The 20134-nt window shown below is 51.1% G+C and overlaps 1 protein-coding gene across 1 annotated transcript in view; it reads right to left on the reverse strand.

The window, feature by feature from the left end:
- The window catches only part of LGR6 (leucine rich repeat containing G protein-coupled receptor 6), a 132710-nt gene that overhangs the window by 17021 nt on the left and 95555 nt on the right, over window positions 1–20134 (reverse strand). Inside the window, exons 6-11 of the mRNA XM_008929735.2 lie at window positions 18787–18858; window positions 6480–6548; window positions 4966–5037; window positions 3742–3813; window positions 2640–2708; window positions 1626–1697 (exon numbers count right to left, since the gene is read on the reverse strand). Coding sequence (XP_008927983.2) covers window positions 1626–1697; window positions 2640–2708; window positions 3742–3813; window positions 4966–5037; window positions 6480–6548; window positions 18787–18858 — 426 coding nt within the window. The remainder of the gene's footprint in view (window positions 1–1625; window positions 1698–2639; window positions 2709–3741; window positions 3814–4965; window positions 5038–6479; window positions 6549–18786; window positions 18859–20134) is intronic.

Below are 20134 nucleotides of genomic sequence, written 5' to 3' on the forward strand. Positions count from 1 at the left end.
TGTCGGTTCCTCCCGGCTCAGGATGTTCCATGATCCTCTGAAATCTGTGCCCTGAGCAGAAGCTCTGGATGAAAGCAGCAGGATGGTGTTGGGCTGACGACAGAGGTGACCCTGCCTGTGCTTGCTGGGTTCAGTGCCCACCCTCTGCCCCTGCTCCTAGAGCCCCCACGCAGGATCTCTGCAGAGAACCCACACCATGGTGGGAGGGCAGAAATGCAGCATTAACTGTGTTGTCTGTGACCAGGTGTGTCACAGTCATAATGCCAACCTGATGGACTGTCAAGGGGCTGGCACAGCACCACGGGGTCTGTGGGGACAGGAGACCAACACATTTCAAGGGCAAGAGAGATGTAAACACGCACAAACATTGGCCCACATGCTCTCTCTCTCCAAGCTCTGAAAGCAATGCAATTAACGTCAGGAAAGTTCACTAGGGAAGAGGAACAAGGAAAAAGGTGGGGTGTCCCAATAAAACTCTCCCACGGGGAGCAGGCAGCCACAAAAAACAGGCTCTGCTGTGAGGGTTTACAGTCTGATAACTTGCAAACTTAAACAGAGGTCTGGGACTAAACAGCCTGGGCCAGTCCAAAGGCTGTGCTTTTGTGGCAAGTTATCCATTGAATTGGTCCAGGTGTCTAAAGCTGAGAGATTTTCCCTACAAGGACAGCTGGAGCCAAAAGGCTGTAATCTCCTAAGTTACAAGTTGTGTTCTTTTATTTTTATGTTTCACTCTTGTTTCCAATTTCTGTGATCAAGAATTCACTCCTGTTGCTTTCCTGGAACAAACTTGGGTTTTTTTCAGCTTGCTTGTATAAAGACTCTTGAAAGGCAAGCCTCCTGTTGCCCTAAGGCTGCAAACTTGTATAAATCTGGCTCATGACTCATTTCCTGAGGATGTCTTTGACTGCAAAGTTGGGGATCTCAGGAACCAGGGGTGTGATTCCTGGGAATCACAGCACAGTCTTTCTGAGATGTTGATTGTATCGTGTACCAAGTTAAAGAAGAAAGCACACCCTCCTCTCAGCATCATTCAGTGCCCAGCTAAGCAGGCAGAGCCAAGGACACGTGGAATCTCTGAGCAAAACCCTGATCAGACTCTGCTGCACCATGTGAGGAGATATGACCTACTGGCCTTCCAGGTCTCTATCAGGTCAGACCTGATCCCTCACTGGATGTGAACAGGATCCTTCCTCCAGATGATGGCACTTGCTGGAGCTCCAAGTGCAATAAGCCAGTGCTGGGGCAGAGGGTTGTGTAAATGTGATGTCCTGCTGGGTTTGGGGCTAAGAGCTTCGGCATAGGTGGGAGCTCTGAAATGCTGTAGCCATTCTTACCCACCTCCCTTTGCACCCTCTCTACCCTCCTTGCATGGGGCAGACAGTCCTCACTGGTGCAGAGCAAGAAGGATGTGCCTGATTGCAGCCCTGGGACCAGAGCATCATGCTGGGATGAAGCAGCAAGTTCAAGAACAAGAACGAGCTCAAGGTGGTGATTTCTGCATGGAAAAGATAATGGGAACAAGAACCACAGGGTGGTCTTTCATAAATTGTCCTCTCCCTGATCTAGACCAGTTCCTGACAGCATTTTTCTAAGGACCAGGCAGAACAGAGACACAGGTTACTCACAGGATTCGGAGGCTGGGCAGCTGCTGGCACATCCCTCTGGGAAGGAAATGGATGCCTGCCCGGGTCAAGGTCCTAGAGGGGCGGAGGAGAGAGAAGAAATGGTGTTGCTGAGAGCCAGCACATAGACTCTGTGACCCACAAGCCCAGCTACCAGTCTCAAATAGTGGCAGGAGAGACAATATCAATGGGGCAATGAAAGGCCTGGAGAAGATAAAAAACTGGCTGGCAGTTTTGGAAACAGGTCCTGCTGCTGGACCTGGCAAAGGTGAATGTGCTTCTAGGAAGTTCTGGGGCGCTGCTGAATACTGAATTAACATGTCCTTGGCTGTGTTGAGGGCAGATGGCAGTGCCCTCTGTGGCACGCTCTGCCATCCCAGTTCCCCATTGTCCAGAGTGGTGATCTGCCTGGAGCCAGGACTGCCTCAGAAACCTGTGTGTAGGGGATGGATGGTGTGTCCCTGTGTCCCTGAGACAAGGCATGGCCAGGTCACACCCTGGGCTGGGGTGCTCCCACTTTGGGCACTGCGTGGGGACCAGTGCCCTAGGGAGGGGCCTCCAAGTGTCCTCTGAGTCCCTGCTCTCCAGAGCTTGATGGGGTAAGGAGGGGATCAGAAAGGTTGCAGGAGCCCCAGCTTGGGTGGCAGATATTTCCTGTCCTGGTCTGCAGTGCTGGCCCCAGTATGGGCAGAGACACTGGGTCTCAGCAGACCATGCTGAAGCACTGCCCTCAGAGGCTCATTCCTTCACAGGTGCAGGAGGGAAGGAAGAAAAAAAAAAAACCAACAAAAAAAAGATTGGAGCACACTCAAGAGTACTGAGAGAGCAACTCACGGAGAGGAAAGCTGCGTTCAGGAGCCACAGGGGTGAAACGAAGCAGAAGGGTGAGTGACCAGGGAGAGGCAGAGCTGAATACTGCACAGCACTGTGAAAGTTGTCCTCACTGAAACAGCCTGGACCGCCTTGAAGGAGGAAGAGCACAGCTAGCAGGGTAAAAGGGAGAGAGGTGCCACTCACAAAACTTCTAGGCTGGTGGTGCCTTTAAGGTCCGGGAATTCTCTGATGTCCGTTGCACCATTGAGTGACCTGCAGGGAAACGCAGGGGGAGTGAGGTGGGCAGAGGACCTGGAGGCAAATGCAGCTGCCCAAGGTGCCAGACCCATCGGCCATGGCAGCAAATCTGCTTCCTCACACCCAGACATGGCATTGGAGGCCCAGCCCCAGAGTCTGGGAGCAGTCCCCGGAGCAGGCGCCTCGCGCAGTGCAGGCGCAGTGAGATGGAGCTGGGCACTTCTATGCAAGGAGACTTGGCAAGCTCAGAGCCTCTCCCAGCCACTGACATTCTTGGCACGATCTCTACCCAAATTAAATAAAAAAACCCTCAAACAATTACTATGGGGAATGTAAGCAGGGCATCCCACCCAACCCTCGCTGAGTCTGTGCATTTGGATCTAAAGAATGCAGGGCTATTTGAATGATTTATTTTATTTGCCTGCGTGTGTTCCTGCAGTGAGAGGCTGGGTGAGGTTTATAAATAGAGATTTTGAGGTTGCCTCTGCCTCAGTATTTAGTGCTGTGCCACAACAGGTTGGCTGAAAAGCCAACGTGGAGCACTTGTTTTGGTCCGGGTGGTGCCCATCCCATGGTGGTGGCCCCAGACCAGGCTTAAGGTCAAACATGTGAAGGAAGCTCTGTCACTGCTGGCTGCCCAGTGTTCCTCCACTTCTCTATCTTGTGGATGAAGGCAGATGCATTCAGTGTCCTTCTGTTTGGGAAACTACACAACAGTAGCAGAAGTTGTGGTACTTGTGTGTGAGGTCTTTGCTGGTCCCGAGGCACCTGTGGAGACCTTAGAAGGCTCCAGTGCCTGCCAGCTGGGTGGGCAGGAGGAATTAATTTCTGCTTCCTTTTCAAATTTATTCTTCCTCAGAAGAAAACATCTGCAGTGTCTACTCCTTGGATCATCACCTTTGGGGTTGGCCAACAGAGTGGCTTCATGGTCCTTTATTGACACAGAGGCTCTTGAGAACAGGAAGGGAGGAGGCCCCAAAGATGCCCAATCCAACAAGGTTGGAGCTTGGATGTGTTACAGCTTTGAAGATGTGCTTGGTGAACTTACAGAGTGTGGAGTTTTGGCAAGTACTGGAAAGCAGACTGTCCAACAAACTGGATGGGATTGTCATAAAAATGGCTGCAATGGGAAAGAGGAACCAGTCAGAGTCTGCTGCACACAAAGAGAAGATGCTATTACAGGTCAAGAGCCTCGAAGCTACCAGCAGTAAGCTATGCAGGAGGTGCTGTGAGGTAGCCTTGTTCCCAGAAAACCCCAGGCTCTCCCACTAGCCTGTTTTGGCTGGACATTGGTACAGTTGAGGTCTCCTGCTGCTCTGAATGAGCCCTTTGGGGTTCTGCTGAACCAGGCAGGCTAGAAAGATGTAAAGCCCTCCTTCGACCCTGCTGGAAAACACCTTGCACTGGAGGACACCTCTTCTGACCACACATACCCACAGCACCAGCACCTTCCCTACTTGTCACAGTCACTGGAGAGAAGTGAGCTCTCCTTGTACCCAACAGGTTTTTGAGTCACCTCCTACAAGAAACACTTCCCCCCACTGACTGAGAAAGACTTCAGATGGGCAGATCCAATGGAGAGATGAATATTCTGGATGTGTGTGCCCCCATTGTTACTCCGGGGATGTGCCCAAGGGAGATGGGGATGAGGCTGGTTGTTTTGAGTGGAGCAGTGAGTATTTTCACCCAGTGTCACCATGGCTTTCTTTCCAGGTGTTGTTATTTCTGTAATTTAAGTCCAGATTGGACAAGCAGAGCTTTTGTCACTTGCCATAATTTCCAGTATCCATGTGGTTCAGAGAAGAATTACCCAAAAATCTCTACCTGTGTCTGGGCCAGAAGGGAAACGAGCTGGCAACTGGGTGTATGTGTCTGCAGAACTTTGTGTCCACAGGTCTGGGCAGACACACAATGATCTGATGTCCCAGCTCCCTGACACGTGTAGTTGCTGCTGTAGCTGGCCAGCAGCTTTTCTAAACACAAGGAATAAACACCAGCAGATGTCCTCCAGGGCTTAGAAGGTTTCCATGCAGAGCACCCATATTTTGTTCCTTCATTGCTGCAGCAAAGTTCAGCTGCAGGGAAAGGAGAACTCACCCAATAACCTGGGGTGTAGCTGAAAAGGAGCTATTTCAGCTTGTGCTACCCCATGGATAACAAATGTCAGACTGTGGTCATGCTGACCACTGTCAGAAATCCCAACCAAAGACATCAGGAAATGCCCCTTTCTGGGTAATATAAAGATGTAGGAAACATTATTTAATTTTCTTACATTGTTTGGAGGAGGGGATTCCCAACAAATGCGTTCTCTGGAATAGCTTTGATGTTGTTGTTATGAAAACCGCTGGTGGGAGAAAAAATATCTTGTTATTAATTACTTAAATTAACCTTCTTTCCTCAACACTTTTAAAGCCAGAGAGCCTTCAAAAAAACACACAAAGCAGAAGGTGTCCCAGCTGTAGCATCATCCCAGCAAGTGAACAAGGTCTGTGGTTTGGCAGGACAAAGCCACATTTACTCTGCTTATAGCTGGGTGCTCCATATGTGACTCCACAGAACCCACCAAGGATACCAAGACTTAGGGTTTAACACTTTACAGGTCAGGAAACAGGAGCAAACCAAGTACAAACTTTTCTACCCCCCAGGAATGCTAATTTTTATGGATGGTCTCCACTGCAGCTCCACAGCTGCCAACCAGAGTGCAGTAGGAATTATCAGCCCTTGTGACTTCAAAGGATTTGTAGTTCTAGCTGGGATATTTTTGGTTAAGCTTGAGAACATTGCTATCAGCAAACTTTTGCAGGGGAAGAGAGCTCTGGGACCACAGTGTGACCTCCTGTATACCAAAGGCAGCCACAGGTGTCTGTGTCAGGGGCTAAGACCAGGCTCTGGGTGAAGCCCAGCTTGTTTAATAACACAGGAGTCTCAGTAGGTGAATAGTTGATGACTGTTTGAAATTTGCCTCTTCTTTAGTGATGGCCATTTCAAAAGCTCTCTCAAAGTGGATTAGGGACCTTATCTCATTTTAAAGGTGAGAATAACGATGATATCTGGGCTGAACAGGGAAATCTTGTGAGAATTCTTCCAGTAAAGAAAAAAGTAGTGTCAGATTTTTACTCCAAGAGTCCCAGAAACAACAGCAGCTGCTTTTGTCCCACCCCTGCCTGGCACCAGTGTGATGCAGGAGCTGTGGATCCACATCAACTTGACCCCACCTTGGGGCTTCTACCTTCATGTTTTGGGATGTTTTCTCATTTTCAGTGTCTCCTAGGCTGACCAGTTAGAGGAGGGAGAGCTATCCACTAAAAAGGTCATAAACTTTTGTAATTCCCTGTTATAAATTCATCCTAAGGGAGTTAAAACAGTTTCTGCACATCAGAGAAGGTGATACAGGGCCTGCAGAAGCTTTGCCCTCACAATAACACTGATAACTCCAGTTTGTGGTCCCAAGCTGGGGAATGGACATCAGAAGTAGCCAGAGAATAGATGGAATTTGAGTCCTCAGATGCCAGAGGAGAGCAAAGAGCTGCAGGAGGAACCTGCTCCAAGGCTGACAGGGATCTCCCACTCTCCTCCACCAGTCATGATGTGAAGGCTGATGGGGATGTGATCAGAGCTGATGGAAATCAAGGGGATAAACTGCTTTGATGTGCATGGTGGAGAGGGCTGTGAAGGAAAAGAAAAACTTGGACTGAGTGCTGTCCTCAAGTCAGAGCATGCATGATGCTTTATTGGTCACCCTCCACTGGGGAATAGTTTTGAAAAGGAATAAATAGGAAATCTCACAGCTCCTGCAGTCGGCCCAGTGTCCTGATAGCCCCGGGGAATTCCAGCAGCTCATTGTAGTTTAGATCCCTGGAAGACACAGAAGGGAAAAACATTCATTGACGCTGCTGCAGGAACTCAACCGTGTGTGTCTGTGCTGTGCAGCCACGGAAACTTGGGCCTTAAGCATGAGAGACAGGTTTTTCCTACTGTGCTGATCCAGCCACTGCCTGGAAATGCAATCTCACGTTCCTGCGGCAGGAATATTCTCTGCCTGTCAGGCAAAAGTCAGTCCAAGCCATGGCTGCTGCAGTTGGGACTCTTTCCCCCCCCCCCCCCGTCCCCCCTATGCCCAGCATGGGGCAGAGCTGCTGCTTCATGTCTCCAAAGCACCCTGTCCCCTTCTGCCAGGAGCTCACCCCCGGGGGCTTTGGCTCTGAGTAATTTTTCACACCTTTCCAGGTCAAAGTGGGATTCTCTGAAGGACAAGAAACACAACAGCAACTTCAAGCTGTGTGAGCCCCATAAAGGGCTTCTCTGGGCCCCCCCTCCCTGTGGTGCAGAGGGGATCAGGAGACTATTCCCTCAGTGTTTGTCCTGGGGACACGACTGGATCTCCCTGCCCCTGGGACAGCTGTGACTGGGAATAGTGGGAACAGTGGGCTGTGGGAAGACAAGTCTCCTTCTGATGGGTGGGGTCAACCCCACATTGGAGTCTGTGAGCCAAAGCTGGAAGGCATGTGCAGGAGGTACTGACACTGTTGAGCATTAAGTCTTATTTGCCATATAGTAAAATTAGTAAAATATAATATGTTGGTTGTAATGACAAGTGTAGAGTTTACCTGCCCTGACCTGGCAACCAAAAGAGACATCTGAGTCTGAATGAAACCTCATGGGCTGTATTTGTTCTCCAAGAATGGGTTTCACCTCAGGAAAAGGATTTATTTGAGCTATGGGGCACTGCTGGCAACCTGAGAGCAGCAGCCCTCTGAAGGCACCAATCCTGCTGCTGGCCCATGGAGACTGACTGGGCTTTGGATGTGCAGCACTTCTCCTCTAGCATTCCCAGTGCTCTCCTTGGAAGGCAATTCCAGCTGTCACAGTAACATTTGACCCTGTCCTGGCCATCCCACTTACCAATTCCCTGAAGTCTGACTGCTCCCTACCTGCATGACACTCACTGAGTTTTAAGAGGTAGATACCTTGGAACATGAGAGTAATTACTGGCTCCTGGAGATTACTGTATAATAACACTTAATGAACCTCAAAGTAATTACCATGTAACCTGGATTGTGGTTTATGGAACAGAAATAACCGAGCATTTACACAGCAATGAGCTGCTGCCCAATTACCCTGTAATTCTCATCCCCTGGGCCTGGTCATTACGTTATGATCTCTCTCAGCCCCCTTCTCTCTTACATATTCTCTTACTACCAGTGCCCCTGCTTGGGAATGACTCTGGCACCACCCTGACTTTGCCCTGAAGGTGTTTACACAGGAAATGAACCCAGAGAGTCTCTCCAAATTGGTTCTTGTTCTTCCAGGACTCCTCACTTGTATGACTTATGTCTTAGGGAACACTTATCAGGGAATTACAAGATAGGGCACCGAACCAGAAGAAAATTATGGAATGAGGCTGTCTTGGGCGGATTTTGTCTTTTTGCTGGATTCCCTGTGAAGCTCAGGGGATGTGGTGGGTCCTGATCTGGCAGGGATTGTCCCCTGACACTGAGGGCAGTTTTCTCTCCTCCAGTTACGGAGGGATCTTGCTGCTGATACTATGAGTATGGATTTGAGCAAATGAATCCTGCTCCTGTAGGGCATGGAAAGGGTTTTCACATTGTCTAATAATTGGCAGTGCTGGCAATCAGTGGGGAAGGAGCATGGGGCTCGTGATGAGACCATGAGCTCTACCTGCCCACTGTGTCCTGTCTGCCCTCTGCCCACTGTCCATCACTCTGTGATGTGGTGGTGGGGTCCCAGCACACGTGAGGCTGCTGTGCCTGTCCCCAGGACCCAGAAGTGGAACGGGAGTGATGTGTCCCCTCCTCTCACCAGCTCACATCTCTTAGATACGAGAGCTCTGTCTCTCCCAGAGAGCTCACTCTGACACACTCGGTTCTCTCCTGGGTCCAAGCAGATCAGTGGTTTTCCTCAGTCTTCTCTGCTTGATCCCAAATGGGTCTGTTTCAGAATAAATAGCCCAAGACATGACTGCTCACAGCCTCACTCTTTGCTTGTGGCTCATTATCAGCTGCTTGGATGCTCTTGGCCAGTGTCTGTGGAGGCATCATGGCCTGGCTGAAGGCTCACACTGCACAGCCTCAGTTACCTGAGGGCAGGACTGTTAATGCACATCCTCTCTCTGCAGCTCAGGAAGGTACAGGGGTGGACTTCCAAAGAGAACAAGCAATGAGAAGTGCAAGCAGGGCACCACTGGGCATTTTCAAAGCGTCAGTCAAATCTAATTAACCTCCAGATCACTGCACTGGTGAAATCAGAGGGGCATTAGCAGCCAAAGTTGACCCACGGCCCCAAATCTCTGCACATAAGGTGCGTAATACCTTTAACAGGCTCACCCTGCAGTGACTCCCTGAAGTTACAGGGAGGTTCCACAGAGAGCAGGAATCTGTAGAGGTCGTTCAAAGCTGGGTGTCTGCCTGCAGCACTTTCCTCCCTCGCTCCACAAACGGGCTGGGATGAGCCTGTCTGATGCCAAGGGACAGTCCTTGGAAGGGAGGGGCTGTGAACCTCATCCCCAGGTGACACTGCTGCTGTGTCACCACTGCTGTGGGATGCTTTGTGTGATGGCACGAGGCTGAGTTTCTCCCCAGCGACACCCGATGTGTCTGTGAGCTGCTGACAGATGGAAGACATTGCCCAAGAGAGAGGAGGCTTGGCTCACCTGTGATTCACTAACAGAACAAGGGATCTTAGATCTGCAACCAGTATTACTTACAAGGAGTAATTCACTGTGCTGTAATATTTGCTCCTGTCTTTCTCTAAAAATGCGTTTCCTTTCCAGCCTGCATCTGTTCCGGGCAGGCAGGTCTTTCATCAGCAGATGAAGGTCTGTTTGTACCTCCGTGCGTGTGCAAGTACGTACAGGACCAGTCCTTCCTGAGCGAACACACACCGTTCCCAGCCCTGGCAGCATCCTGGGGCCTCCCTCCCTTCTGCACTTAGATACAAAGAGCATTCATTGTGTTCAGCAGCTCCTGCTGGGTAAAGCCCATCTCGGAATGCTGGCAGACACCGGGCTTGTTGGAAAGTGGAAATGCAACCAGGTGTAGCCGAGACGCTCCGGCCCGGCTGCCAGCAGAGACAATGTGCCCCTGCTCGCTCCTGCCAGTGCTTCCTCGGTTTGGAGGAGGTGAACCTCCCTCCTGGAAAACAAACCCAGCTCTTCTGGGGAACAACTCCCCAAGAGGTGCTTGCAGCCATCTCCCCTGGATCGTGTGCCACTCGCACCGCCCGGACTTGTCTCCAGCGCTGCCCCCTGCCCGGCTCTGCCCATTTCATGGGGTTCAGCTGGTTGGAGGAGGCTTCAAGAAGCCAGTGCCTGAGATGGTCCTCAGGTGTCATCCCTTCCCTGCAGTGGGGCCAGCCTTCCCAAAGCCCAGACCCAGACCAGGACACAAAGTTGGCTTCTCTTTCCCTTCTCCTTCTTTCCCAGAATCTGAGTCAAGCTCTGGTCCAAGAATGACCCAAACTCAGCATCCAACCCCCACTGTGGTGTCCCTGGGGAACAAGGGGAAGTTTCTGCTCCTTTAGTGTAATTCAGTTCTTGGGTCTTTCCACAGGTACCAGCAGGGCTCCATCCATCCTAGACATGGCTCCTCTGCCTGCTCTCCCGTGGTGCATCTGGCCCAGCCTGGGTGGCCAGTGGTGGGTCTCCCAAACCACCTCTAGAGCAACAGAATTTCCTCCACAGAGCACATCAGTGAACTGCCATTGTTCACAAACTGCTGGATATAGGAAATGGACCTGCTGTAACAAACATCTCCAAGGGTCCCCTTTCTCTCCCTGCCTTATCTGAGGTGCTTGGGCAATGCTTTGTTGCTCTCAGCTCCACACTCTGACTCTTTCCCACTGCTTCCAGATTTGGGATGATGCTGGGAAAGCTGCAAAAAGCTACTGCACTGTCCCCACTGCACTGCTGTGGCACATGGGCTGGGGTGCCCAGGGAGGCCTCTTGGCCCAGCCTGGCACTGCTGGGCTCTCAGCTGCCCCAGCTCTGGGGTCTGCCCCAAGGCTTTGTGTGCCACACATGGGGTTCTCTGGCTGTGGGGTGCCACCCTTTTTGACACAAAGCAAATACAAGGGCAGCATTACCTGGTGGAAGGATGGCAATGCCACGGCCATGGCTGTGCCAAACAATAGGGAAGCCTCATAACAAACAAACAGGAACAATGAACATGGCAAAAGGGAGTTCTCCCTGTTATCAAGGGCTTTTGAAAGCATAGTCATCCAGCCAAGAGGTTCAGAACCGATGTGCAAGAGCAATGACTACAAATAATCACTGTCCTCAGCTGGGCTCAAAGTTACCAACTCTAGCACGAAAGTGGGATGTCAAGAGGAGCCTTGTCTGTTCTTCTAGTTGAAATGAAAACCTCTGAAAGGTCACCAAGTTTGCCCAAGACAGAATGAACTGGCTGGCTTTCCATTATTGTTATTGCTAGAGGGAGCCTATAGCTTCGTATTTGGAAGATCTTAACCAACCCTGTTGTTTATTTAGAAATAAAAGCAAATTGACATCAAAGGCGCAGTTATTTTGGGGTTTAATTGCCAGGGTGATTTGAAGCTGACAACATGCAGCCTGGAACTATTAATATCTTCAGTCGGGCCAAAAGGAGAGAAAGAGGGGAAAGAGTCTCAGGTCAATTTTCTGCCTGTTAGGGACTATTAGTGGTTCCACACAGGAAGCCAAAGAAAAAAAAAAAGAAAATTATATAGTACTATAAATTCTTCCATAAGCCACAAAACACCACAAATTTGCAGCTAATAAACCTGAAGATGCAGTGAGATTAGGAACTGGAGATGGGACATTTACTGACTGTTTCAGTCCCAGTGGAGTTGGAGATGTTACCATGGTGCCTGGGGGGGACTCTGTGCAGCCTCTCCTGAGGACCTGCATTTCCACCTGTCCTGTGCTGGCGTCTCATCAAGCTGCCAGTAAATGTAATTACAACTGCTGCTAGTCCTGCTGGTTACTGTGGCCAAATCAAGCACTAGGAATGATTTAATTGGTAGTCTGGAAGCCCAAGGGGGCTGTTGTGACCATGTAGTTTGACCTCCTGCCCTGCACGGGCCAGACAGCTTTACCCAGAAGCCTTACATCCAGGTCATGGCTTGTGGCTGAGCTTGAGCTGGGAAGAGCTGTCAGATTAGTCCAGAATAGGAAAAGTGCACAATCAGGTGCCATATTTTATAGAATCACAGAATCATTAAGGCTGGAAAAGTCACTTCCCATTTACACAATGATCAGAGCAGACAATGAACTTCACAGCTCTGTTCTTGGACCAGGCACAGGGATCCATGCAACCAGGGCCCTGAGCTGTGGTCCCTGTTTCCCAAAAACCACCTGTCCCCTTCTTTTCTCCATCCCCTCAACCTAGATACCAAAGCCTCTCCTGAGGTCCCTCCCATCCTCTGACAAGACAGTTTGGGATCTGATGAGGTGCCTGGGGACCCACGCTGACACTGCAGGGCTGGAGCATCAGGATGCTGAGGAAGTACCAGAGCAGTTCAGTGCAGCAAACAGGGAATCCTTGGGGAGTCAAACCCATCACATGCTTTGGGAATTGCACAGGCTGGGGTTAGCATCAGGAGACTGCACAAAAGGTTTCAAATCAAACATGCTGATGGAGAGTTGAGGTGTTAGGTAGCACTTGACAGACAATTTTCCAGGCGAACAGCAAAGCCTGCCTGGCCCTAAAAGGGTTAAACAACCCTTGTATGAGCTGTGCTGGAGATATTTCCCATTTCCTTCTTCCTGCCTTCATTGCCTAAGGTGTGCTTCATATTAATTTTCTTTCTTTTTTTTTTATCTTCTCTCTGAAAGAGAATCCAACTCTCTGGAGGAGTTGGTAGTTTCCAGCCCTGCTCTGCATTTACAGACTCGACTAATTACCCAGATAATGGGGTGAGTGCTGTGGTAAGGGCATTTCCTGTGAGGCAAGGTTAGGCAGATAAAATGCCTGGAGCCAGAGGGTTTTGAATTCAACCCTTCTGGGAGACGTTTTTAATTTATTAGCACTATTTTTAAAAAATAAATTAAAAGGTTTTTAAATGAATGGAGATTTGCTCTTTCCAAGTGATTTATCTCCACCTGATGGGCGGAGGAGCTGGCAGGGATGTGGATGGGGAGGGAGAAGCCAGGGAGGTGGGAAACAGTGGGGTCATCTCAGGTAGAGGGGATGGGTGAGGGCTGCAGGGCCTCTCTGAACTGGCTCCCCATCACATCCTTGTCAGAGATGGGCTGGAGATGCCCGAATAATAAGAGCAGTGGGACTTTTGGGGCACATCATTGCTGTTTTGGCTGTAGCCCAGAGGCCTTCAGCATTTTGAGGTGGTCCTGGGGAGCAGCTGTTCATTTCCTATCTCTGCCTCTGCCCTGGGACCCACCTTGGCCCTGCTGTGGGCTGGGGAGGCAGGACATTGCTGGGACACTGCTGGGACACGTCTTTGCTCCCTGCCAATGTCAGGGGCTTGTCTATCTGCTTGTGCTTTTGGTTCAGCCCATGCTCCAGGGAACTCTGCCCTGTCCATGCACAGAACCACCAGGAGGGCCATAGCTCTTACTTCTGCGTTTTTCCCTTTGTCTCAGCACCTCCAAACTGAGCCCTGAGCAGGTGTTGGGGGATACAAGGTGGTTTTTGTGATGGGGGAGCCTTCAAGTCCCCACACCAGGTGCTGCTCAGCACTGCCAGCCCACTTGAGCCATGTGAGGGCACAGACCTGCCAGAGCCACTGCTCTTGCCCACCTACTTCATCTGAGAGGCCCCAGGGAGTGGCCTCCACAGGCTTCCTCTCTGTGCATGTGGCAACCAGCCCTCAGGGCCACAACACCTCTTCCCGATTGGACAAAACAGTCCTGATGGGAGAAAAAAATGCCTTCTCCTTTTCCTCAAAGCACAGATCTCATCCCAGGGGCATTTTCAGTGAGTCACTTCCACCACTGTTTTGGCAGAAGGCGTAGGAAGATCCACGAGGAACCTCTCTCCCCCTCTTTTCAGCTGCACTCTCTGCTTGCTGTCTGAGGTCTGCTCTCCTCTGCCATGAGGGCTGAGGGCTCCCTAACAGCAGGCAAGGTGGAAATGCTAAATGATGGTTTGTGTATGAGGTGTTTGGAGCTAGAACTTGGGGGCCAGCTCTGAAATTCAGTTTCCATGATTAGATGCCCTCCCCAAGGCTATCTGTGAGGCACTATACAGGTGTGTCCCCCCCCCATACTTATATATGTGTTTGGCTGCATAGTTTCAGGTCACCTACCACTTCCATCCCTTCACACTGCATAGAGCAGTGACTTGGAGCTTAGTTGTGTGGAGGAACTTCCTGCATTCCCCACCCCCTCCAGCCCTGATCCATGGCACATTCATATTTCAGGGACGCAGAAGGATAAATTCAGTGCTATCACAATCTACCTAATGAGGCCAAAGTCAAGCACTACAAGGCATGAGGCAACTATTCATCAGGTTCTAGATTGCATTCAGACTGACTGCAAAGTTCAGGGACTTTAGGACACTGCTCAGCTTTCCAGGTGAAGGTGGCAAGGAGGAAACCTGGGCACAAGACCAGCCTCAATGTGGAAATTCATTCATGTCACAGGGACCACCCCATTAGAAATACTTTCCTTACACAGCAGTGGAGAACTTGGCTCCTGTGTTAGCAGACCTCTGGATGGCAATTTTCCCTTGCTGTTCCTCTGAAAGCACAGCCATGTCCTCCCTAGCACTGTGCCCCCAGCCCTGAGCACAAGGTCTGAGTGTTACCTGTCATTGCAGAGATGCTCCTGGCTGCAGCTGACTGCTCTTTACATCAGCTTTTCCATAAGCATTCCTACTCACCAGGCTTATGGCACACAACAAGTTTAATCATAGAATGGTTCGGGTTTGAAGGGACCTCATCATCTTATTTCAAGCACTCACCATGGGAAGGGACACCTTCCATTGGAAGGTGCCTCATTCCCCTGCCCTTCTGAGAAAAGACTGAGAAATTAAGTCTAAAATAAGCAGGAAATGTAGAAGTTCTTTCCATCCAAATGGCAGAAGCAGGTTATGCTGCCCGATATTTCACACCATGTGTTAAACAGCTCAAAGGACAAGACACCATGGGGCAGGTTTTACAAGGCAAAGCAGGAACAGGGAAGTGACATGAAGAGCAGTGTGTCTGGAGTCTCAGCTTTTGGCACACTTCTCTCTTATTCTTGCAGATGATGGCACTTCCCTGTGACTCTTCTCCTTCATTTCACCTCCCCACTCCTCGCCCTCTCAGGATTCTCCCAGTCCACTGTGCCATTTGCTGTGGTCCAAACATTCACCTTGGCCACAGGCCTTCCCCTCTGGGCATGCCAATGGGTTGTCCTTCCCTTGGTATTTAAAGTCTCTGTGCTCAGCTGGCCGTGCCCCACTCACAGGGCAGTGCTGGCTCTTCCCTGCATCTCCTGTGGGCACCCCTGACCTTACACCTCGTGTAAAGGATTGAGTCCATTGCCCAAAGGGGCTACAGGAAGAATGTGTCACATCAGGACATCTGCACTCTTATTTACTCCATGGTTTTGGGAAAGGGCTAAGAAACGCCAAGCTTCACCCACTCCAACTATCTAATACCTGATTTCATGGCTCAGCTGTGCTTGGGGCTTCTTCCCAGAGCCCTGCAGGGTTGCTCTGCGTCACCTCTCAGGCTGATGGGAACTGGTGAGGGAATATCACTGGGTTTCCAGGCTGTTTCGAAACCCTTTTGGGAATCTGGCCAGGGTTGCTCTGACCTACTTCCAGCCTACCTGCCAGCTTTCCTTCCCAGGAAGAGAAGGCTGGGAGGGGGCTGTGAACAGCCAGATCTTGCCCTGACAGAGAAAATTTTCTTGGAGCTTCTTTCTTCAGTTACATGCTGGTGTTTGACTGGTTGACACTTGGTGGGTGTTGCATATCTACCTTTCCCCCCCATCAGTGTGGAGAACACAGAGCTGCTCTTGCTGTGTACTTGGCAGAGCTGACTTGTGCACAGAAGCTGCAGGTCAGTGCAAGGGAAACATGAAGTCGTTCATCTGGCTTCACCCCTTTCTAGAACTGTTGCCTTCCTGAAACAACAGGGCCAAGCCCCCTCGAAGAACAGAGATGTTCCACTGGGATCTGTTTTTGCAGAAGTGCTGGGACCTGGGGTAGGAGTCCAGTGTGGTTGTACTTATGCAGCTTACACACCACTGAGACCTGTGTGGAGCAGTGGCTGCTACTTCTCTTAAAGTTTTGGCTGCTGCTTCTTTCAGAGTTTTGGCTGCCTTTGATAAAAATAGAAGTTTTCTTGTCTAGCTGAATATGAGAAGAAATATTTCCTTTAGGGGAAGAGAGGTTTCTGCACCTAAAACTTCCCAGGCTCTTCTGAAAAACCTGAAACAATATTTTCCCTCTCAACTTCTACAGTTCTTCAACTACTGTGCCTGGCTTATAATCAGCATTTGGCCACAAATACTCATTTTAGGAACCCTGGAGAAATTTCTGTCTTCACCAGCCCTTACCATCTTAACTGTCTTCCAGGAGCTAACGCCCACGAGGTATGTGAGAGCCCAGTTTGGCCTCCACAAGCCAAGAAAACGTGCAAACTGTCGTCAACACAATGTAATCACAATTTGAATTAAAGGACATATGTGGAGACTGTAATTGTCTCCACATACACAAGAGCTGAGAGGTGGTAGGTGATGCAGGTCCAGCAGCTTGGCTGGGACGGTGCAGTCAACACTCGTATTTTTTGCCCCAAAGCTTGTCCAGCGTTGGTCAGCAGGCAGGTGAGTGCTAAGGATTAAGGTGAGGTGGGTGGGTCTCCTTGAGGAACATGCATTCCTCAAGGATCAGCGACTCAGAATGTTGGCTGACCTGGAGGTGAGAATGCTCAGGCCAAGGGAAGCAGAAGGCAGCTCGTTTCTTCTAGAGGACACTCCTTCAGAGCAATCAGATGTGGAGGAGAGTGGGGTGAGTCTGGAGATCTCCCCCACAGCACTGTCCTTGCAGCTACAGGCAGCTGTGCAGGATGGGGCCGTGGGATACTCCCACGCACAAGTGCTCCATCAGAGCCTGGACACGGGCAAAGCCCTGCTCCAAGGGGACAACCCTTGGAGACCAGATGCTCCCAGGGCTTCCTGCTCAGCATCAGCAGAGACAGGACTTGCACTGCCACAGCCCTCCAGACAGCCACGTCCCTGCAGCTCTGCTCAGTCCTGTCCCTGCAGGGACTGGGAGCAGGACACTGCTCTCCCCAAGTGCTGGGTGGCACCTCGGATGAGCAAAGAAAGTGCTAGAGGGGGAGCAGAGGGAAAATGAGCTTTCAGCAGAAATGTCTGTGGAAACAGAATTATCTCCCAGGGCAATGGAATCCTTTAGTCTTTCCCATGGCAAATAAGGGGCCAGATTCTCCTCGGCAGCTACATCGTGCTTGGGATGGGCAGCAGGATTGCTTTAACCACCCTGGCTGCAGAGGAAGGTTGCCCTGATGTAGGCTGTGATGTTGCTGCGTGGTCTGCCACTTTTGTAGCTCAAACAAGGTTTTCTTCCATCAGTGAGTGGAAGAAATGCACTCACTGATGGAAGAAAAGCAGTGGAAGCTGCTTCCTCCTGCAGCTCGCCTGCCTTTGTGCTGCCTGGGTGCCATGGCTCTGCGACCACCAGAAACGACTGGGGAGGAAGCCAAGCTGGCACAGTGGTGGGGGACCCATGGGTCACCAGAGGAGACCATCCATCAGCCTCCTACCCCTGGCAGAGTTCAACCTCTCCCCAGCTGAGCCCTTCTGGGTGGCCCCAGGATCTGCCAGTCTGAAAGGAAGAGACAATGCCTGTCATGGTCCTGCCCTGAGGAGCGTGTCTGGGGACCAAGGGCTTGCCTGCTGCTGCCACTCGCGCCTGATAGCTGCTGTTGGCACCGTGCTGGGCACAGAGGGGCCTCGTCTCATTGAGTGGCACTTGAATGCTGGGAAGCAGCACCTCCTTTTGCCATGAACCAGACCCCCTAATTCTCTCTGGCAAGGAGCGAGGGCCTGACTCTGACCCCAAGCCTGCATGTTTCTGCACAATTGAAGGCATCAGCCACCTCTTCCAGTCTTTCAGAGCCTCGATTTATTTGCTTGCTTGTTTGTGTTTCCTCCTGGGCCAATGCAGGCACATGAGGCCCTGGCCATTCATGCAGCTGTCACAGCACAGAGTATGTGTGGCCAGGCTGTCAGATTTAACTCTCCTTGAGTTCTGAGTGAGCTGCCTGGCTCTAATCACCAAATCACGGAACAGTTTAGGTTGGAAGGCACCTTAAAGCTCATCTTGTTCCACATTGCAACCATGGGGGACACCTCCCACTGGACCAGGTTGCTCCAAGCCCTGTCCAACCTGGCCTTGAACACTTCCAGGGATGGGGCCGCAGCCTTTCTGGGCAACCTGTGCCAGGGCCTCCCCACCCTCTGAGTAAAGAATATCTTCCAATCTCAATCTACCTTCCTGAAGATGTGTCCTGGAGGAGAGTTCATTCCTGCTTCCCATCCTCCCTGCAGTCTTCTGATGGATTGCTACCCAGCCATACCAAGCATATGGTGCAAGATGAAGTCAGCTGGCTACAGGTGATGCCAGGGGACATGAGACCATCTCAAACAGGGATACCCCACAGATCCCTGAGGACTTTACTGGCCTCTCACTCAAGCCAGCTCCTTGTTTTGGCGGTCAGGTGTTGAGGAGGCTTTGGGACCATGTGCATGTGGTGAGGAAGGGGACACATTCCCTCAGCAGAGCATGTATTCAAGCTTTTGGGATTGCACCTGGACTGGACTGGTGCCCAGGGCCTCAGAGCCCCCTCCCAGCCACTCCACCCACATGCACAGATCCCTCTGCAGCAGCAGCAGCACAGCCAGACCAGCTTGCCCAGCTACAGGGAGAAAGTCCAGTCTCTCACTCCCCAGTGAGCCCTGTGCTCTGGGCATCTGCTTGTGCTGGTGCCTGGAGCCTGCCCTGCTGTTGCCCTCAGTGCATGGTGACCACTGACGTGCAGTGGGGCTGACCCCCTTTCCTGCAGGCTGTGCTGGGGGGGATGAACACACACCAGCTCTTCAGGACAGAGAATAAAACAGGTGACTCACAGGGTTTCCAAGCTGTGCAGCCCATCGAAGCCGTTGGCTCCCAGGCTTTGGATCCGGTTGTTGTGCAGGTGCCTGTGGACAAAACAGAGACGGTCAGTGGAGGTGCAAGCTGACCTTTTTCTATGGCCTGAGCTGTGGCCCAGGACATCCTTCAAGCTGAGCACAGCCTGGGCTGGGATGCTGAGGGGGCTTATAGGGTTCCCTCTCTTGCCACGTGAGACACGTGCAGAGTGCAATAGTGCCTGCAGAGCAGCTGCAGAGCTCCCAATTCCCTCAGGAATTCCAGACTAATGTAGGAGTTTCCCTGAGATCTCCATCTTCACAACTGCCAGGTGACTGTGGATGAACACACTTAAGAAAGAAGTTTCAAGAAACACCCCAGAGCTCTTACCCTGGGCCCAGCCCACCATTTGGCTTCAACAGCTGTTCATGGGCACTGGGTGATATCTAAGGACACAATCATATTGGACTCCTCAGAGCCTTAGTAGCAGCAAGAAGGCTTTGAGATCAAAATCATCCTCTTAGTCACAGTCTATTATCTTTACTTGTAAAATAACTGAAAATGCTGCCAGTTCCTGGACCAGCTCCAGTTTGATTGCGATGAGAGTTGTCTTCAGTTTAATGCTTCAGAGTGGCCTGGCTGAAGTGCTGGGGCCATGCCACAGGCTGATGCACTACAGGAACAATTATTTCCCTATTTTCCTTCATCCTGGTGCTACATGCCATGAATATCTAGTGCTTAAAGGTTCTGGAGCTCCCAGCCTTAACACTGGCACTGGAGAGCCAAATGCTGGGGGTGCCCTGTGAAACCACCTGGGGTAATTTTGCCTTGGAAGCTCTGTAGGTGATAAGTGCCTGGAGTCCTGGATTCTCTGTTTCTGTGGGCCCCTCACTCCCATGTCTCAGTCTTTTGGCAAACCCAAGGCCTTAATCCCCGGATCCTTCCTCTCTGTTTGCAGAGACTCTGTGTGTGTACATCAGAGTGCTTCTCCCTCTGAAATCCCACGTAAGGGCACCTCCAAGTTCATGGAGAGAGTTCTTGTGAGCAGCCTGAGGAAAGTCTGCTGAGAAGCAGAAGAAGACAACCCACTGCTGCCCAGCCTGCACTTCTACTAGCCTTCACTCAACCCCCTTAGTGCTGTCCATGCTTGCAGTGGTGTGGTCTGTGTGGATAAATGCCCACCGAGGAGGTAAGGTCCTCTGCAAAGGCCACTCCCTTTCCTCTCTCTCAGGGCAGAGACACCACTTGCCTTGGGGGTCCTTTTCTCCCTCGTCAATGCCAGGGATGCACCAGCCTTTGTCCAATGCTGCTGCCTCCTTCCAAGAGCCTGGGGGAGGCTCCACGCTG

The sequence above is a fragment of the Manacus vitellinus genome, unplaced genomic scaffold (genome assembly GCF_001715985.3).
Source record: "Manacus vitellinus isolate BGI_N305 unplaced genomic scaffold, ASM171598v3 scaffold_47_pilon, whole genome shotgun sequence".
In the NCBI taxonomy this organism is placed as follows: Eukaryota; Metazoa; Chordata; class Aves; order Passeriformes; family Pipridae; genus Manacus; species Manacus vitellinus.